Source organism: Schistocerca cancellata, chromosome 3 (assembly GCF_023864275.1).
Source record: "Schistocerca cancellata isolate TAMUIC-IGC-003103 chromosome 3, iqSchCanc2.1, whole genome shotgun sequence".
Lineage (NCBI taxonomy): Eukaryota > Metazoa > Arthropoda > Insecta > Orthoptera > Acrididae > Schistocerca > Schistocerca cancellata.
Window position 1 is genome coordinate 522,190,595 of NC_064628.1, and position 19,691 is coordinate 522,210,285.

At 38.8% G+C, this 19,691-nt stretch overlaps 1 protein-coding gene across 2 annotated transcripts in view; it reads right to left on the bottom strand.

Moving 5' to 3' along the window:
• Positions 1 to 19,124, bottom strand: part of LOC126175332 (ORM1-like protein 3) — a 33,637-nt gene extending 14,513 nt beyond the window's left edge. Inside the window, exons 1-3 of one of the 2 annotated variants that reach the window (XM_049922049.1) lie at positions 18,973 to 19,124; positions 18,631 to 18,803; positions 7,638 to 7,789 (exon numbers count right to left, since the gene is read on the bottom strand). In XM_049922049.1, coding sequence (XP_049778006.1) covers positions 7,638 to 7,789; positions 18,631 to 18,801 — 323 coding nt within the window. In that variant the 5' untranslated portion in view covers positions 18,802 to 18,803; positions 18,973 to 19,124. The other variant, XM_049922050.1, reaches the window with a different exon arrangement.
• Positions 19,125 to 19,691: the final 567 nt, after the last annotated feature.

Below are 19,691 nucleotides of genomic sequence, written 5' to 3' on the forward strand. Positions count from 1 at the left end.
GTGTAAGAAAGATATGATGGTGCCAATCCATGTCATAGGCCTTGTGAAGGTCGAAAAATACTGCAACCAAATCATGGTGTTAGGAGAAAGCCTGCCAAACTGCGGATTCCAAGTGAAGTAAATGATCGATTGGAGACCACCCCTCTCAGAACGAGAGAATCAACAGGAAGGGCTCACTACCACAAAGGTTGTCGTGTGGCAAACAGTGTAATAAGGCAGGAGGGAGAGAGAAGAAAGAGAAAGGTCAATGGCACAAAAGGCACCATGACAAGCACTGAAATTGGTGGGGGAGCCATCATTAAGAAGGCACAAGTCGTGGTCTGCAAGAAACTGGTCTATGAGAAGACCCCAACTAGATGGAAATGCACTGCCCCACAAGGGATGATGAGCATTAAAATCCCTGAAGGGAGGAAGGGAGGAGGAAGTTGCTGAAGAAGGGCATTTAAGGCAGCAGGTGTAAGAGTCCTGTCAGGAGGGATATAGAGATTGCAAACTGTGACCCCAGAGCCCACGTGGACCCTAAAAGCAACTGCTTCCAATGTAGTTTGAAGAGGAAACTACGTGCTAGCAACGTCCGTATGGACCAACGTACAAACGCCACCAGAGGCCCGTAGTGGGCTGACCAGATTTTGACAAAAAGCATGGAAACCATGGAGGGTTCGTGAGTGATCATCAGTAAAATGAGATTCCTGCAGAACCACACAACCTGCAGAGTAAAACGAAATAAGGGATTTCGACTCCGGAAGGTGACAGTGATATCCATTACAATTCCATTGGATAACCACAGAATGATGATTCAAATGAGGGGAGTGGGGGGGGGGGGGGGGGGGTGTGTGAACAGGCTGAAGCCAGTCATGCATCCGTGTCACCAGCTGTCACCAACAAGAAGGGGGCGACATCCATGAACAGCAGGTCAGAGTCAGATTGTGAAGAGGGGGCGGGACCTCTGGTGACACCAGAGGCTCCTTGTCCCAGGACTTATGTTTCTTCTTCTTTTCTGTTTGAGATCGAGGAGTGCTGTGCTGCAAAAGGGGGTCAGCTGCAGCAAGATCTGAAACAGAAAGAGAGTGGGCGACCTGGGGCCCACAGACTGTGGTTCTCGCGGTCGTCGTGTGGCAGCAGACCTTTGGCCTGAAAGGTGCCGGGAAGGGGGGTCCCGGGAGGGGCACCCTTGACCCGCACATGCCGAAGAAGTGGGACACTTCTCCGACTGGGGAGGGGGAGTTGCACCTGGAGGGGAGGGTATGGGAACTGCAGGGATAGGGATGGGGGAAGGAGAGGGGTTTGGGACTGGGGTAAGGAAGGGGGAGGAAGGAGTGAAGATGTAACTAAAACCTAGCTACACGTCATTGACACAGGATGAAGATGTGCATACTTCTTACAAGCCCCAGTGTAGGTTAGATAATCAAGGGACTTATACTCCTGTATCTTCTTTTCCTTCCTATAAGCCGGGCAATCTGATGAATGCAGAGAATGATTGTCATGACAATTAACACACACAGGAGGGGGAACACAGGAACTACCCTCATCGAGTGGACATCCACAGTCACCACAGAGAGGGGTCTGCAAATAGTGGGAAGATGTGTCCAAAATGCAAACACTTAAAACGTCGCATAGGTGGTGGGATGTACGGCTACATGTCACATCGATAAACCATAATCTTGACCTTCTCAGGGAGGGTATCTCCTTCAAAGGCCAGGATAAAGGCACCAGTATCAATGCGATTGTCCTTCAGGCCCTTCTGAACACAGCGAAAAAATGAACACAGCGCCATCCTAGATTGTTCCAAAGTTCCTCATCGGTTTGAAGGATGAGGTCCATGTGAAAAATTACGCCTTGAACCATATTCAAAGACTGGTGGGGGTAATGGACACAGGAATTGGGCCAAGATGGTCACAGGCACAAAGGACCGCAGCTGAAGCAGTTTTGATCAGCAACGAACCTGACCACATCTTACTCAGAGTGTCCACTTCGCCAAACTTGTTTTCAATGTGTTCCACAAAAAATAAAAGTTTGGTATCGGTGAAAGTATCCCCATCAGTCCTGGTGCAAACCAGATAGCAGGGGAAAGGTTTTGCCCCTAGCCTACGAGCCTGACCCTCCTCCCTGAAGCAGCACTGAAAGAATTAGTTCCATTCAAAGAGACGAGCGTAGAAGAACAGCCAGAGTTCTGGACCCATATGCATTTCATTTGCATAGCGTCCGCCCTGATACCACCCACTCCAATCAGGGGCGCCGCCAGCCACAGCAAGGGCCGTCTGGCACAGCAGCCATTGCCAGGAGTTCTGATGCTGCAGGATGACAAGCAACCACACTTAAGCTTACATGAGGTAGCCACAACACAGGTATCAGAAGTGTGATCCCTGCGATTTCAGGAGGCTCAACCAAAAGGGTACATAGCGACCCCACCACACGGGCTGGCTACCGTACTGACTATGTACACTAGCATCAGACAATGACGTGAAGGAAAAGATGGAAGGAACTACGAGGGCACATGCCGGAGACACTAGGTAAGGTGCTCTTCCCCAAGTGGCTCACACTACGGAATAGAAATTTAGTAATGGAGGTCAAACCTCAGAGGGGGACCAGAGGATGCCGAAAGGATGAGGTAATTACTCAACAAAACCAAATCGCAAAGCCAACATAACCAGGAGGATAGCGGGGCCAACATAAACAAGGACACCAAGAGAGGGAGAGGAAGGGCGGAGGGGAAGGAGCAAGGACAGGAAAGACAGGAAAGGAGGGGAAGGGAAAGGAAATGCAGCCTGGGAAACAAGGCTGCAATAGCTCGGGGCACCGTGCTCCCCACGCACATGCTCACGAAAGGACTTTGAGCCCCCTGGGGGGGGGGGGGGGGTGAAGCCAGGGAAGGCAAGGCTGCAGGGCCACATGAAGCAACATTCAATGAATGTTTCCCACTCAGAGACACGTCGTCTGAGAATGGCCAGATTTTTGCAGCTTGAAAAACTTCATGCGCCAAACAACCCCAATTGAATCTGAGGCTCTCCCCATGGGCGCCACCCCGCCACAGCAGGGGCTGCCTGGCACAGCAGCTGTTGACAGGAGTTCCTTTGCTCCAGGATGACAAGCAACCACTCCTTAGCATACATGGGGTGGCAACAGCTCAGGTACCAGTAGTGTGCTCCTTGTGTCTTAAAGGGGCTCAGCCAGAAGGGTACATAACAGCCCCACCACACAGACTGGCTACACATGCTGGTGACCTAGCAGGGTGGAGGGGGCCTACGGTGGGGAAGGAAGAGGGGAAGGAAGTTAGGGAGAGGAATCCATGACATAGATGCTAGGAACTAAATTCTTTCTCAAATGGCTCACACTAAAAACAAAAAATTTAGAAATGGAAATCAAGCCCCAAGGCTGAAAGGATGGCTGTGACAAATCTAAAAATGGGCAGCTGCATGGGGGATTTAAATTATTGCCTTGGTAAATGAGGCACCCGTTATGCTCAGTACCATCTCTGAGCTGTATTGGACCAGCCAATCAGCTAAGCAACTCACAGAGTGTGCCTAATATGAATCATATTTAAAAATGGATGCACCTGACTAATGATTGACTTTTACAAGCTGATCGTATCATACACAACCAAGCAGAACACAAAATGCTTCCAAAAACACAAATTTTTAGAACTACGAAAATCCGCATCAACGTTCTAAAATCTGAAGGAAGGAGGTATCAAAATGAAAATAATAGTTTACTAATTAGTTTTTCTGTCTTAAGTGTAGTGCTATTTGAAAAAGTATTACACCATATGTTTCACTTTTATTGACAAAACATCTGTGAGACCACAACTAATCATTTCCATTCCTGTTCCACTCGCAAACAGAGCGATTGACAAGGAATTAACTATAAGCCTCTGTATGAGACCTAATTTCTTGTACCTTATCTTCATGGTCGTTACGCGAAATCTATGATGGCGGCAGTAAAATTGTTCCGCAGTCAGCTTTAAATGCCAGTTCTATAAATTTTCTCAATAATCTTGCTCCAGAAGAATGTTGCCTTTCCTCCAGGGATTCCCATTTCAGTTCCCAAAACATCTCCGCAATACTTCACTGTTGTTTGAACCTTCCGGTAACAAATCGGAGTTGCTTCGATGTCTTCCTTTAATATGACCTGGTGCAGATCCAATGTAATCTAGCAGTACTCGAGAATAGGTCACACTAGCGTCCTATATGTGGTCTCCTTTACAGACCAGTCACGCTTTCCCGTAATTCTCCCAATAAATCGAGGTCGGCCATTCGGCTTCTCTCACAATACTCGCATGCTTGTCCCATTTCATATCACTTACATAGTTACTCCCATCACACATATACATGCACGCTGTCTCCTCTATATGGTGATTAGCAGTCACTCCCTTTTATAATACAGTCATATTTCAAAAATCTTCACAGCAAAACAAGAAAATAAGTTCAGATATCATATGCCCAAAATTTGTTCCTTTTTCAAGTTAATAATGAAAGTTTACAATTTAGGTGATTGGAGCTCATTAACACAAAAAGTCATAATAAATCCTGGAAATGTACTCCTCTTGTTTCTAAACATGAATGCATTTGTCAAATAATGGACTGCCACACTCTTTCAAATACTCCCTGGTAGTTTCCAATGGTTTCGCAGGCTTCCATGCCAAGTCGAAGAGCTTCTGCATCAGAGTTGTCTGCTGTATAAACCAATTGTTTAAGGTGCCCCACAGATAATAATATAAAGGTCAGGGGAACATGCAGACAATGGGACAATCCTCTTCTACCTATACCTCCGTCATGGTAGATACCAGCCACTGCATCTCTAACACTGACTGAAATTAACTCCAATTCCATCATGCAAAAACCACATGTTTCTTCTTATTTACAGCAACACATCTTCTAGTAGCTTTTTACAGCATTCTGAATAAAGTGCCTGTACAATGTACTGGTAGAATGTATGGTCCTACCAGTCACCTGGAACTTTGGCTCACACAACCTTAAACTAATGCATACTGCAGCATGAGGATTGTGACTGGCCCACATGTGTTGGTTCTGGAAATTTGTTATTCTGTCTCTTACTAATGTTGCATCGTCTGTAAAAAAACTGAAGAAGTATATAACAGATCGGCAGTTTATGCAACAAATCATCAGCAAAAGTTCTACTGTGACGGGTGACTGGCAGACTTAAGGCACTGCGCATGTTGAAGGTGATTTGGATACCAAGTTCATCATGAAGCATCCTCCATTCTGACCTATGAGTTGTACCACATGCCACGGCAACTTGTCTTGTTCTGATACCGGGTTCTTCGACAGCCTGTAGTGTGTGCTCTTCCTGCTCAAGCAAACATGTAGCATATAGTCTTTCTCAGTCCATAGTTTGTGGTGCTAAAGATCCTGTATCAGCAGCATGATGACACACAGAACCAAAGGTTGGATGACGGCTATTTTCAGTCTGGAAACACCATCTGACACATCTGCGCAGTCCGATGTCCATTAGCATTCACACTGCCAAACGTGTGTCATGTCTACCTGCTTACTAAATGAATATCTTTTCTTGTTTAAACAGAGCACTTTCTCAGTTAACTCACTACCTGTGGTACATGTACATAATGCACACACTAAACACAGATAAACAACAAATGTCAATAAGTTTCCCTGGGAACACAACATGATCTATAATACAATGAGACAAACGTGTGCACCAATAAGTGGAACTGTAGTGATGTGCCTCAAAAGGTGTAAAAGCACAGGGTATAGATAGATAGATGCTAAATGAAACGCATTTGGCTGTCAAGAGAGCAATGTGCAATGCCTTCAATGAGTACCATAGCAGAATACTGTCAAGTGATCTTTCACAGAACCCACAGAAATTCTGGTCATATGTAAAATCTATTAGTGACACTAAAGTTAATGTCCATTTCTAGTAAATGGGGCAGGAACTGAAATGGAGGGTAGCAGAGCAAAACCTGAAATACTTAGCTCCATTTTCAAATGTTCCTTTATAAAGGAAAAACCAGGAGAATTGCCCCAATTTAATCCTCGTACCACTGAAAAGATGAATGAAGTAATTATTAGAGTCAGTGGTGTTGAGAAATAACTGAGATCATTAAATTTGAACAAAGCTCCAGGACCTGATGGAATCTGTCAGAGTCTTTACTGAAATTGCAGCTGAGTTAGCCCCTCTTCCAATTATAATCCATCATAGATCCCTTGAACAAAAAGCCACCTCCAGTTCTTGGAAAAAGGCACAGGTTGCACATGTCTACAAGAAGAACAGTAGAAGTGATCCACAAAACTACCGTCCAATATCCTTGACATCTTAGAACATATTCCGAGCTCAAACATAGTGAGAGACCTTGAACAGAATGGCCTCTTCAGTGCCAACCAGCACAGATTTTGAAAATATCGATCATATGAAACCCAACTTGCACTTTCCTCAGATGATGTACTGAAAGCTTTGGATCAAGGCAACATAGCATGTTATCTAGGATGGAGAGTCATCGTCAAATGTAGAAGTAACTTCAGGTGTGCTCCAGGGAAATGTGTTGGAGCGTGCTATTCATGTTGTACATGAATGACCTTGCTGGCAATATTAATATTAAAATCAGGCTTTTTGCATATGATGCAGTTATCTATAATGAAGTACTACCTGAAAGAAGCTGCATAAATATTCAGTTTTTGATTGGATTTCAACATGGTGCAGACATGGACAACTGGGGATACTGATCATATACAGAGAAGGGTAGCACGAATGGTCACCAGTTTGTCTCGTTCCTAGGAGTGTGTCACAGAGATACTGAAGGAACTGAAGTGGAAAACTAAGACAAACTATCCCAAGGAAGTCTATTACCAAGGATTCAAGAAGGGCTTTAAATGATTACTCTAAGAATATACTAGAACCTTCTAGACATATCACGCACATAGGGATCGCAAGGATACAATTAGAATAATTACTGCACACCCAGAGGCATACAAACAATCATTCTTCCCGCACTCCTTACGTTAATGGAACCATAAGAAACCCTAGTAACTGGTACAATGGAACATACACTGTGGTATAAATGTAGATATAGAAAGCCGCTGAACGTCAGCTTGCATTAATTGCTCAAAAACTAATGATTGTCAGACATATGTTTATGCTAACTTTTTTCTTGTTTTGGTGTAAGGAAGATGTCACCAAAGTGCATATACGTATTTTCAAAACACCCTGTATAATAAAATCGGACTGGAAAACCCACTCACTATCCATCTAAGACACTAAGATGAGCAATGTATGTAATTAATTCTCAAAAAAGGAAGTTAACACAGCCAACAAACATGAAATAAGTAACGGAATACAAAATTCAACATGCATGGATTCAGTTTTAAAATCAGTAAGTAAGACAGTACAGAAGTAAAGTAAAAACTGGATAATCTTAGCAGTCAATAATGAAGAATAACTCATTCTTGATACCATTCAAAAACAACTGACAATACAGCATTACAGTACAGTATCACTCATGATACTACCACAATCAGTTACAGTTCATATTTTAAGCATTATAAAATTTTTATTTTTGAACATAGTCAGTTCCTTATGATCATGCACAAAACCAAACACCAATGTGGATTCTTAAAGTGTTCAAAGTTAATTGTGAAATATAATACTGAATGTAGTTAACTCACAGTACAATGGGCACAACCGTCAAGAATTTCCGAGTAACAGTAAACTGCTCTCCATAATCAATTTGCTCCCAGTGGGTAAGTTCTCTACTGTCCCCTTGATCTTGAGGAACCCATGGTGAGCCTTTCACGAAGTGAAGGAAAAAAAAGTGACACTGTAAAAGGTAAAACATTTAACATTATGATACGACAGATGTGTAGCCACAAAGATTAAAAATTATGTTTACAAAATCTAAAACTTGTGAGACAGCATTAGTGATGGCACAACTGACAGTTTTTCGCAACTCATTGGCCAGTCGATTGTTTTTTGTTCAGCATTTTTTTCCCAGTCAAATAAAACAACCAAATGAGATTAGTCTGCAGTCATGTCAGCTATTATAAGAGTTTTCACTCAGTCTCCGAGTTTGAATGATTTCATTTACACATTTTTCAGCCTTTTTAGATAACATTTTTGGTAACAAATAACACATCTTATTTATGTAGAGCTGGACAAAAGGTATATTTATAAAAATGAAGTATTTTCAAAATTTATGTAGGCTATCCATTTACTCAAAACAAACTTTTGATACTTCTGGCATTACATATGGATTTTTTGTTGGTTTTAAAAGGTTAATAATTGGTGCTACATTATAAATTTATGTTTAAATGTACGATTACTTTTTTATTTAAATTTAGAGAAAGGCCCCGCCTCTCTTTACAGTTGGTTTGCACTCATCACCGATAATTCTACTTTTGTAAATTCTGAGGTGTTGTGAACCCAACCTTGTATTATATGTTGTCTTTATCACTGGGTTTTTGAACATTTACTGTCAATTGTCAGAAGTTCTTTTTTGCAAGAAATATTTGTCATCATTCTTTAATTTTCTCTGAATTTCTTTAATTAATGTAGTTTTTTTAATATGAATCATCCTTGCAGATACTGTGTAGTGCACTGAATTTATCTCTAACATCACATTTTAGGGTTCTGTGTTTCAATCAGTAAAAATGGAACCCTTATAGGATTGCTTTTTGCTTGTCCATCCATCAGCCTATCAGTCTAAAACCCCTTTCTCAAGAACGCGTACACAGATCAAGTTACATTGAAATTTATGTCACATATTGAGGTCCATAGTCCCACAGTGGTGTAAAAATCTAAAGCTTCTAAGACAATGAAATCAAAAGATATGGCCATTTATATCACCATAGTTTAATACTTCCAAACTCACTCATCAAAACCTATAGGGTACTTCCCGTTGATTTACAAAGATGAAATTTGGCAAGTAGTAAAGTTTCATAGTACAAGTAGAGGAAAAAATTCGAAAATTGTTAATTTGTAAATACATCATATGAAAAAAGTATTTCTTTTGTCATATGTTATCCGACATCAAAACTGGAAATTAAAACAATCAGTAATTCTGTATTCAGGCTGATTGGGTTGCAAAGGTAAAAGTCAAGTATCAGGCAAGGAATGACTATTGCTCATATGACATGTTTCAGAATTTATACAATATCAGATATCCAGCAGCAATTACTACACACAGATCCAGCATTTCAAGTCGTACATGAAATGAACATTCACAGGCGTTCCTAGACATCTGATGGTGGATAAATTCCTAAATGCATCATATGACTAATAAGTCATTCCTTGCCTGATGTTGGGTTTTTCAATAGCGACCCAGTCAGTCTAAGTGCAGAACTACTGATTATTATTATAATAATAATCAGTCACCTGCCTCCTGCATGACTGTCACATTTATATTACTGAAATTAGAACATTCTCAAATATCTTGGAAACCTTGGAACTGATATCTTGTCATTATCAATGCTGATAACAGGCAAAAATGGTCGAGATTCTCGATTCCCAGAATGTATGAACTGTCTATGCACATAATTCAGTCTGTACAGAACCATCAGCACAAGATGTCCTCTCACATTGCAAATTTTTATGCAGTCTAATAATTCCTTCCATTCCCACATTAGTTGAACATTTCAACATTATGACTGTGACACAAAGTTCGCTATAAAGGAAACACGTATTCATAAACATGGCCAAATAACTGAACTAGAAGCTATTTATTAACACTTAATAAAAAAACAAATATCACAATGCAGTAAGAGTGGACAACCATTTAACAATGGGAAAATGGTCAAATGTTTCTGACCAGAACTGAAATCTCTGGACTGCATCAATTTTTTTTCGTTTCATTGCTAAAACAGACTGGTTTCTCACATAAAAGAATGAACAAATAACTCAATTGAAATGTAAAACTACAACTGAATGAGTCTATTGTTTTCCAAATACAGAGTTTCTTTCAGTTAGTCATTCCCATAAATAGACAGGATTTCTGGTCAGCACTTACCTTCAGGAGGTGAAATGTGTATTATTATATCTCCTATAAATATGTATAATGGTACATAGCACCCTAGCCTTTGGAACTATTAGTTCCATCCTCTCAGAGAGGAAGGAGCGACTGGTTGGGAGAGTTTAAAAAAGAGGATAAGTAACTCAGACCCCAGGATGAGGCATCCAAATGTTGACAAAATCTGAGTCACAACAGCCACATTAGAATTTAATCGGGAGCTGTACATACTCTTCACAGACTATGCTAACAGTTAAGGAAGAGCCATAATTAATAATTACAAATCTAATATTGATCTACTGTCTTCTGAACAGACAATGGAAAATTACAGCAGCAAGATTTAACATCCAGTTGATGAGGTTATTAGAGGCATGGAATCTGTCATGTCATTTTCAGAGCACCCATCACCACATCTGCCTTATGCAACTTAGGAAAACCATGGTAAACCTAAATCTGGCTAGCCATAGAGAAATTTTAACTGCTGTTGTCCCAAATGCAAATTTAGTGTAATCACTTCACTATCTCACCGAGTTACTACAACCACCACCACCACCACCATCTAAGACTGATTATGCCTTTCAGCGTTCAGTCTGGAGCATTGCCGCCCTTGTACAGTTCCTCCATGATCCCCTATTCAGTACTAACATTGGTACCTCTTCTGATGTTAAACCTATTACTTCAAAATCATTCTTAACCGAATCCAGGTACCTTCTCCTCGGTCTGCCCCGACACCTCCTACCCTCTACTGCTGAATCCATGAGTCTCTTGGGTAACCTTGCTTCTCCCATGCGTGTAACATGACCCCACCATCTAAGCCTGTTCGCCCTGACTGCTACATATATAGAGTTCATTCCCAGTTTTTCTTTGATTTCCTCATTGTGCACACCCTCCTGCCATTGTTCCCATCTACTAGTACCTTCAATCATCCTAGCTACTTTCATATCTGTAACCTCAACCTTGTTGATAAGGTAACCTGAATCCACCCAGCTTTCGCTCCCATACAACAAAGTTGGTCGAAAGATTGAACAGTGCACAGATAACTTAGTCTTGGTACTGACTTCCTTCTTGCAGAAGAGAGTAGATCGTAGCTGAGCGCTCACTGCATTAGCTTTGCTACATCTCGCTTCCAGTTCTTTCACTATGTTGCCATCCTGTGAGAATATGCATCCTAAGTACTTGAAACTGTCCACCTGTTCTAACTTTGTTCCTCCTATTTGGCACTCAATCCGTTTATATTTCTTTCCCACAACATTACTTTCGTTTTGGAGATGCTAATCTTCATACCATAGTCCTTACATTTCTGATCTAGCTCTGAAATATTACTTTGCAAACTTTCAATCGAATCTGCTATCACAACTAAGTCATCCGCATATGCCAGACTGCTTATTTTGTGTTCACATATCTTAATCTCACCCAGCCAGTCTATTGTTTTCAACATATGATCCATAAATAATATGAACAACAGTGGAGACAGGTTGCAGCCTTGTCTTACCCCTGAAACTACTCTGAACCATGAACTCAATTTACCGTCAACTCTAACTGCTGCCTGACTATCCATGTAAAGACCTTTAATTGCTTACAAAAGTTTGCCTCCTATTCCATAATCTTGTAGAACAGACAATAACTTCCTCCTAGGAACCCGGTCATATGCCTTTTCTAGATCTATAAAGCTTAGATACAATTCCCTGTTCCACTCCTAACACTTCTCCATTATTTGCCGTAAGCTAAAGGTCTGGTCCTGACAACCACTAAGAGGCCTAAACCCACACTGATTTTCATCCAATTGGTCCTCAACTAATACTCGCACTTTCCTTTCAACAATACCTGAGAAGATTTTACCCACAACGCTGATTAAAGAGATACCTCTGTAGTTGTTACAATCTTTTCTGTTTCCATGTTTAAAGATTGGTGTGATTACTGCTTTTGTCCAGTCTGATGGAACCTGTCCCGACTCCCAGGCCATTTCAATTATCCTGTGTAGCCATTTAAGACCTGACATTCCACTGTATTTGATGAGTTCCGACTTAATTTCATCCACCCCAGCCGCTTTATTGCACTGCAATCTATTGACCATTTTTTCCACTTCCTCAAATGTGATCCTATTTCCATCATCATTCCTATCCCATTCTACCTCGAAATCTGAAACATTACTTATCGCATTTTCACCTTACTACAATAGCAACAAAAATATGAGAGGGGTAACAAGAAGGTCATGTAAGAGTACATATAATTATAACTTCTTAAATGGCATTAAGAAGAAATAGGCCTCCTGAATACAATATACTCAGGTATAGAAGGGTTTACAATATATATGGTTTGTCACTGTTATGTAACAGTTGTTTTATGTTATCACAAAAGAGATAGATAGATAGATAGATAGATAGATAGATAGATAGATAGATAGATAGATAGAGAGAGAGGTAGTGTTCATTTTCATTTCATATATTCATAAAAAGTTAGGCCAAATAGCTGAATGGTATTCAGGAAAAACCACAAAAAGATCTTTTCTGGAATTCTGCAGCCAATTGAAACCAAAAATGTATCAATAGTCTGGCAAAATGGCCCCTATACAATTTCTGTACAGGGTCAATCCATACAAAGTTGTCCAAGAAAAAAATAATTGGTTGCTTGACCATCTGAGAAAAGTTTTATATTTTCTGGGTGAATTCCCCAATATTTAGTCGACGCAAAAATATATTTTTATAAAGTTTATTGTTTATTATTTTGAAATGGTAGCCGTATTTGCTCCAGGCCGCATGCATTTTTCGTATTTGCAAGCATCTACATTTTTTTAACACTTATTCAGTAGTGGAATGTCCTAAGCCTTTCAGATAAAATGCATTTAGTTCTACACACTCTGGACTACAAATTAACATCACCACTTAGCTGAATGTATTTTTTAATATGTTTTTAAAAGTTCAAAGTTATGAGCCACAAATTAACAAACTCAATTTTTGAACAGTAGTTTTCCAAAGAAATAATTTCTCAGCTTTAATCTTTCTTCTGTTATTACACCATATAGTATAGTTACTTTTTACAGAGCATCAATGGCGAGCAGCTTATACTTAAAAAATACACTTTTTAAAATTTTTCCATTTTGTGGCCTGGCAATATCTTTGTTGGGGGACCAGATAAAAACTGAAAATTTCACAGTGAATAGACCTTTACGATATCAAACTTCAATATAAATTTCATCTTTGAGATTCAATTGGAAGTTATGGAAAAAAATACAAACACGAGACAAAAATATGTTTTAACATTTGCGATACCTAGGCTTATAGAATAAAATATATCAGTTACAATATATAATTTAATCATATCTATGATTACATCCTTTTTTAATGAAAATAAGCCTACTAATTACATTATATTGTTCTCTTGTTATCTGTTTTTAGTACATCACTTATTGAACATTTGAGAAATTTGTTCACTCAGTTTGGGTGTTAGATTATAAGTTCACCCAGTCACAGTTTTAAATTCCATAGGAGACATTTTTAAGTGGCATCCAAACTTGGTCCCTCAATTTTTTAAAAGATGTCTTTGGTCCTGGAGGGTGATAAAATACAACATGTACATCTTGGTTTTTGACAGTCAATATTATCAACTTCACCAATACACCACTGTTCATCGTAAACACAAGCCACTATTTCTTTATTTTGAAGAACCAGTTGTACAAGTTTCCCACACTGATGAAGTTCATTATCAGGCAAATTCTGTCTTGTGCCACCCATTGTTAGTATTTCATACTGTCAGGCATCAAATTGTCTTCTCCTGATTCTTCAAACGTGTCAAGTAAGGCTTGTTTGCCTGGACAATCTTCACATTTTCCCATGATCATACAATTTTAACTGCCAATATTGTGTGCCATAACTTCCAAAAGGTCTTTATAGTCAACTCTAAGATTGGCCCCATCTATAATAAACTTTACGTTCTGATGATACAAACACGAACATTATGGGTGCCAGATGCCCCTGCAACAATACACCACCTTGGTCTCAACTCGCGAAACTTTGATCTTCCATTTTAATGTCAGGATTTTCTTTTTTAAATTCAGTGAATAGTTCATTTAAATTACACAATATTAACCTTTTTTGTCTTCGATTCTTGGAAGCATTTTCTTTCACAGAAACAGTCTTTTTTGCCAGACATCATCAAACGGCTGTTATTGTCATTGTCATAATACTTAATAACTTTATTGATTGCGTTTTCATCTACCAAATTAGATGCACTTTTCTTTTGTAATGCTGGTAAAATTCCCTGGTCTTTTACTAATTGCCTTGTTAACTGAACAAGACGTTCTGCCCAATTAAATTCATCACTAAGTTTTGCTCGACTCCAAGAATTCGGCAGTAAACTGATAATCTTAATTTTATCCTCTTTGTTTGAAGTACTGCATTTAGTTTTTCTATCAAATCATCATATTCGGGGGATTACCGAAGTGTCCGATTCCACCCGTCTGCTTTGACCCATGACGTCATCAATATGCCAGACATGGCTATTCTAAGCGTGTCCAATATAGCGCATAATATGTCACTACATACACACGGCAACAAACACGAAAATACGTATAAATAAGACAATAACATCTCCTTCCAAAAATACAATTAGACTAATGGGGCAGCCGCGTTTTAGGGAGAGGACAAGCTAAAACAACAGTAAAAACAAGACACACCAAGATCCCAAAACACGAAAATGACAAAAAAAAAAAATAAATTACAAAATCTACAGGAATCAGACACTTCCCGTGACCAGTATTGGTCAACTGCAGCTGACGATATCGAAACACAAACAGCAAAAACTACGAAAATTGGAATCACACGTTTCCCTTGACCACAGCTGACGATACCAAAACACCAATACCTACATATAAAACTACGAAAATTGGAATCGGGCATTTTCCCTTGACCTATATAGGTCAACCATAACTATAGATACGAAAAAACTACCACCTACAACTACGAAAAACAAAACCAAAACCACACCACACCACCTCAAAAATTGAAAAGTCAAACATTCCTACGTAAAATAAAAGACATTCAGTACACAGAAAACACTACAAGACGACATCTACAAACGCAACCAACTCATAAACTCCGCGTAGCAATGACGTCACACACCACAACACCTTTACGTCATGGGTCAAAGCATACGGGTGGAATCGGACGCTTCCCTTGACCCATATTCGGTTGGTGAAGTTTTAGAACTGCCATCTGTTTTAGTTCAAATTATATTTTGAAATGAAACTTCCAAATTCTTTTTGACTGTGGCTGCCACTTTCTCAATCTTTGTATTCAAGGCACTTGGTCTTTTACCTTGAATTAGTTTTCAAATTTTACTAGCAGGTGATATAACCAGGATTTCACAAGCTATATCTACTTTTTTAATGGCTGCTGATAAGTCACAATATTGTGTATCTGAGGTTTCACTATCCTTTCTCTTGTGAATTATAAATATCTTAGAATAACATGTAGGACACAATGATTTTCCTGATATGAGGTTGACAAAAGGGCTTTTATTTTTAGAATAATGATGAAATGTTACGTCTCGCAGACCGTTTGTTATAGGTTTCTTATGTTTCTCAAAAGGGCCCATGTGGGGCTGACCAAAAAGGTGATGATATTTTAAGTATTTTGTTTCATGGTACTTACATGTTGATTTGACCTATGGGCTGACTCCCAATTAAAACAACACTTTTCCTTCTTCACTGTAATCTTCGATTAAAGTAATGTCTTTAGGTTACACTCTATACACACTTATATGACATGCTTCATTAATAATAAACACCAACAGAACATTGAGACACCATTTTCCAGCTGTACACTTCAAGAACTTCTAGCTAAATAAGTGTGAGCAGACAAATGTTGGTGTAAGGGGGAAGACACGAATCAGAATTGTCTAGGCTTGCAGATGCTATTGTTAGCCTGCTGAAACGATTATCAAAGCATTGTTTCAACAAATTATTAGCTAGTGTAATGTGGTGTGCTACATTATGCAATTGGTATACTTTATTTGATTAGCCTACCAGATATTGCAGATGTTAAATGTATTTTTGATTTGTATTTGTAATCGTTTTTCCATAACTTCCAAGTTAATCTCAAGGATGAAATTTATACTGAAGATTGATATCATAAAGGTATATTGACTGTGAAATTTTCAGATTTTTATCTGGTCCCCAACAAAGATATTGCAGGCCATAAAATGGAAAAATTAAAAATCCATTTGTTAAAACACTGTATATTGTAAGTGTAAGCTGTTCACCATTCATGCTCTATAAAAAGTTACTATACTATACAGCGTAATAGCAGAAAAAATATTAAAGCTGAGAAATTCTTTCTTTGGAAAACTACTGTTCAAAAATTGAGTTTTTTTTTAAATTTGTGGCTCATAACTTTGAACTATTAAAAATATATTGAAGAATACATTTAGCTAAGTGATAATAATTGGTAGCCCAGAGCGTTGAACTAAAAGTATTTTACCTGAAAGGCTTAGGACAATCAACTACTGAATAATTGTAAAAAATGTAGATGCTTGCAAATACGAAAAAACGCATGCGGCTTTGAACAAATATGGCCACCATTTCAAAATAATAAACAACACTTTTTTTTAAATATTTTTGCAACTGCTAAACATTGGGGAATTTACCCAGCAAATACAACTTTTTTCTGAGATGGTCAAGCAACCAGTGCTGGACCACTTGTTATGGATTGACCCTACATGGAAATGGCTTCTAGTCTATTCAAATCACAGAAACGAATTCCTGTGTGTTATAAATAGTTCACAGTGTGCTTCCAGTCACACGTTCTAAGTAAAAACCATACATACCCTCCTAATGCTCTCATCTAACTAAATATTAAAATAATGATATGAATATATCATCAGATATAGAACCCACATCCTTTCATCTTTCCCTCTTTCCTGATGAAGCAACCTTGGGTTGCAAAAGCTTTAAATTTGTGTGTGTGTTTTTACTGTCTCCTGTCAACATACTAATGCTTTCGTTTGGTAAGTTACAGAATCTTTGTTTTTAGATATAAATATTATTCCAAAGATTAATTCCATAAATGATCATTGAAACAAATAACCCTTGCCTTAGAAAGTAATGTACAATTACAAAATAAAACCTGCAATGCTCTATTGTGGAATTTGGGGATGGATTCAAAATAAAGGAAGACAAAACATAAATCACTTTCAGTATTTACATGTTTAATACATGTAGTAGGCCTAAAACTCAATGGGTGTAATTTTACTAAAAGTTTGAGGCCACTGTTTGTATTTCAAAGTGGCAGCCCTAGATATGAACAAAATAATAACCTTCAATGTGAAAATACTAGGTTTTCATGTAGCGCATTCTGCTCGAAAAACATCTGACACCATGAACAGCAACATACTTGTTACCAGAGGCACCAATACGGTTTGTAAGGGAGGGGAGGGAGGGTACACTTGGAAGTGTGTAGTATTTTTAACATTTTAGAAAATGAATGGCAACTTTTATGTAGCCATGTGAAAGTACCAGTTAAAAACCTATGTAACACCAACATTTAAACCACTTTCTTCCCAGAAAAAACACCTCTGTATTATGATGGCAAATCCTGTATCATTGAGGGATGATAATGAGATGAATAAATAAAGAAAATGAAATAAAACGAATGATTATAAAATAATACATCAGTTCACTTTTCTGTCAGTTGACATATGCACTTCCACTCTACAGAGAACATATCAGAATGATTCTCTCTGATTAAAAAATATTACATATCAAAGTACCTCTATAACTTTGAAAACTGTGTATAACACACACGTTTTACAAACTGGTGCATACAGAAAGAGAGAACTGTTTTTCGCTTCTATAAGCAACTGACTCGAAAATTTAAAAATGGAGAAATTCTGTTGCTTTACGCTTTATACAATAGATAATTATCAGGACTTCTAGGCCCTATAACTATACTTGTCGACACACTGGATTTAGTGCCATTACATGCTGAGTAGCGATTATACTCTGGAATATACTTTGCTACTGTATTGATAAAGACGCAGTTGTTATTGCAAAAATGTGTATGTTAAAATTTCAACTGGGCTGCATATTTAACTACAAGTGGTGTTTAGATCTGACCACACTCTGATACATGACCATTTAAAAACTTTACAGGAATTTTTCAGTGCAATTTCTATTGTGCAGTACTCAGTCTGCAGTCAACTCAAAACAGTGACATTCCATTGCGCTTTACATGTGTCAATTACCTGAATTCCAACTGTGAAATTCATTTGGTGTTTTAGTCACACTATCACTGTTCTTGGTAACATTATTGTGTTTGAACCGTGGAAGTGATGTGGTATTTTAAAATTACCATCACCGGTATGTCAAATTTACAATACCTGTCACGAAAACAGATAAAGGTGATTCAACTGAGAAATGAAATCTTGTGGTGACAACTGCGGGTGATTAGCACATTACTTGAATGTCTGGAATGTAATAAAGTAATATCTTCGGTATCTCTTCATGAGTACATGCGCACCCCTCACTGTTAATGCGAGCTCAAACGTGACGCTTTGCTCCCGCGCTATCATTAAAATCCTCACAAAATACACTCAAAGATACAAACACAACGATCTATATTTTGCTTGTAATCACTTGAAACAATGAAAAAAAAAATACTCACCAAATTATGGATGATATTCGTAAGAGTCCAAGCAAATGCTACACTGAAAACTGGTATACTTAGAAGAATCAGATGAAGCACAAGCATCCCCACAGCGTAACTAATCCATAAACCACGACTGTCCAGCCAGTTTGTGTTCGGATTAGATTCGCCGTGGCCGCCAACTAGCATTTCTGCAAATTATGGGGAAGATTTTCTAAATGAAAAGTACAGATTTCTAAACGAGAAGTGTCAATCGAAAAGTGCTATGAAATAACACAATAATCGAGAATGTCAGTCTACAACAAAACACTTTTTCCAACATGCGTGTCTGCAAAACGATAACTGCGACAGCAATCTTACTTATTTCGTCATCTGGAACATTTGGAAAAAAAAATTATTACAATCAAACGTCGAGTGTCACGCCGGGACTTAACTCCACAAGTCAACACACCTTTCAAAAATAACCATCCAAAGATATGCAATCACGCCCTGCACTTATACTCTATGGTCCTGCAAGATCAGTGATGTCGAACTCCAGGTGTCTAAACCATGGAGGTAAAAATTCAACTTCCATGGTCTGAACGTGCCGGCCAAAGTCGTTCTTATTTCGTTTCGTGACTAAACGTGGATTCACACATGACGGAATGTCACCGAAACGTCCGTCATCTCGAAAGATTCTCCTCTGTAGTTCAAATTGTGGTATTCACACACGCCGTCAACTGTACGTAATCGACACATCACGTCAGGTCAAGGTTTCTCGGGAAGAATTTTTCGACGGAAAATAGCGTAGCCTACCTGGAGAGCAACTGTTACCTTAAGTCCTGAACTAATATGAAAGTATTCTCCACTGACTGCTACTGCGAAAAGACCTTAATATGTGTTGGAAGACAGCACTAAGTTTTTTATTTTATACACTGAAGGAATACATTGCAAAATAAGCGTTTCATACTATGTTCAGTGTGCTTTACTCACGATTTTTCCAGTGGAATAGCGAAAAGAAAAACCGGGAGTAAATCCGATGCGTCATGCAGAAGTTTAAAATAAGATTCGTAATAAATTAACGACGAGCGTCAGGAAGC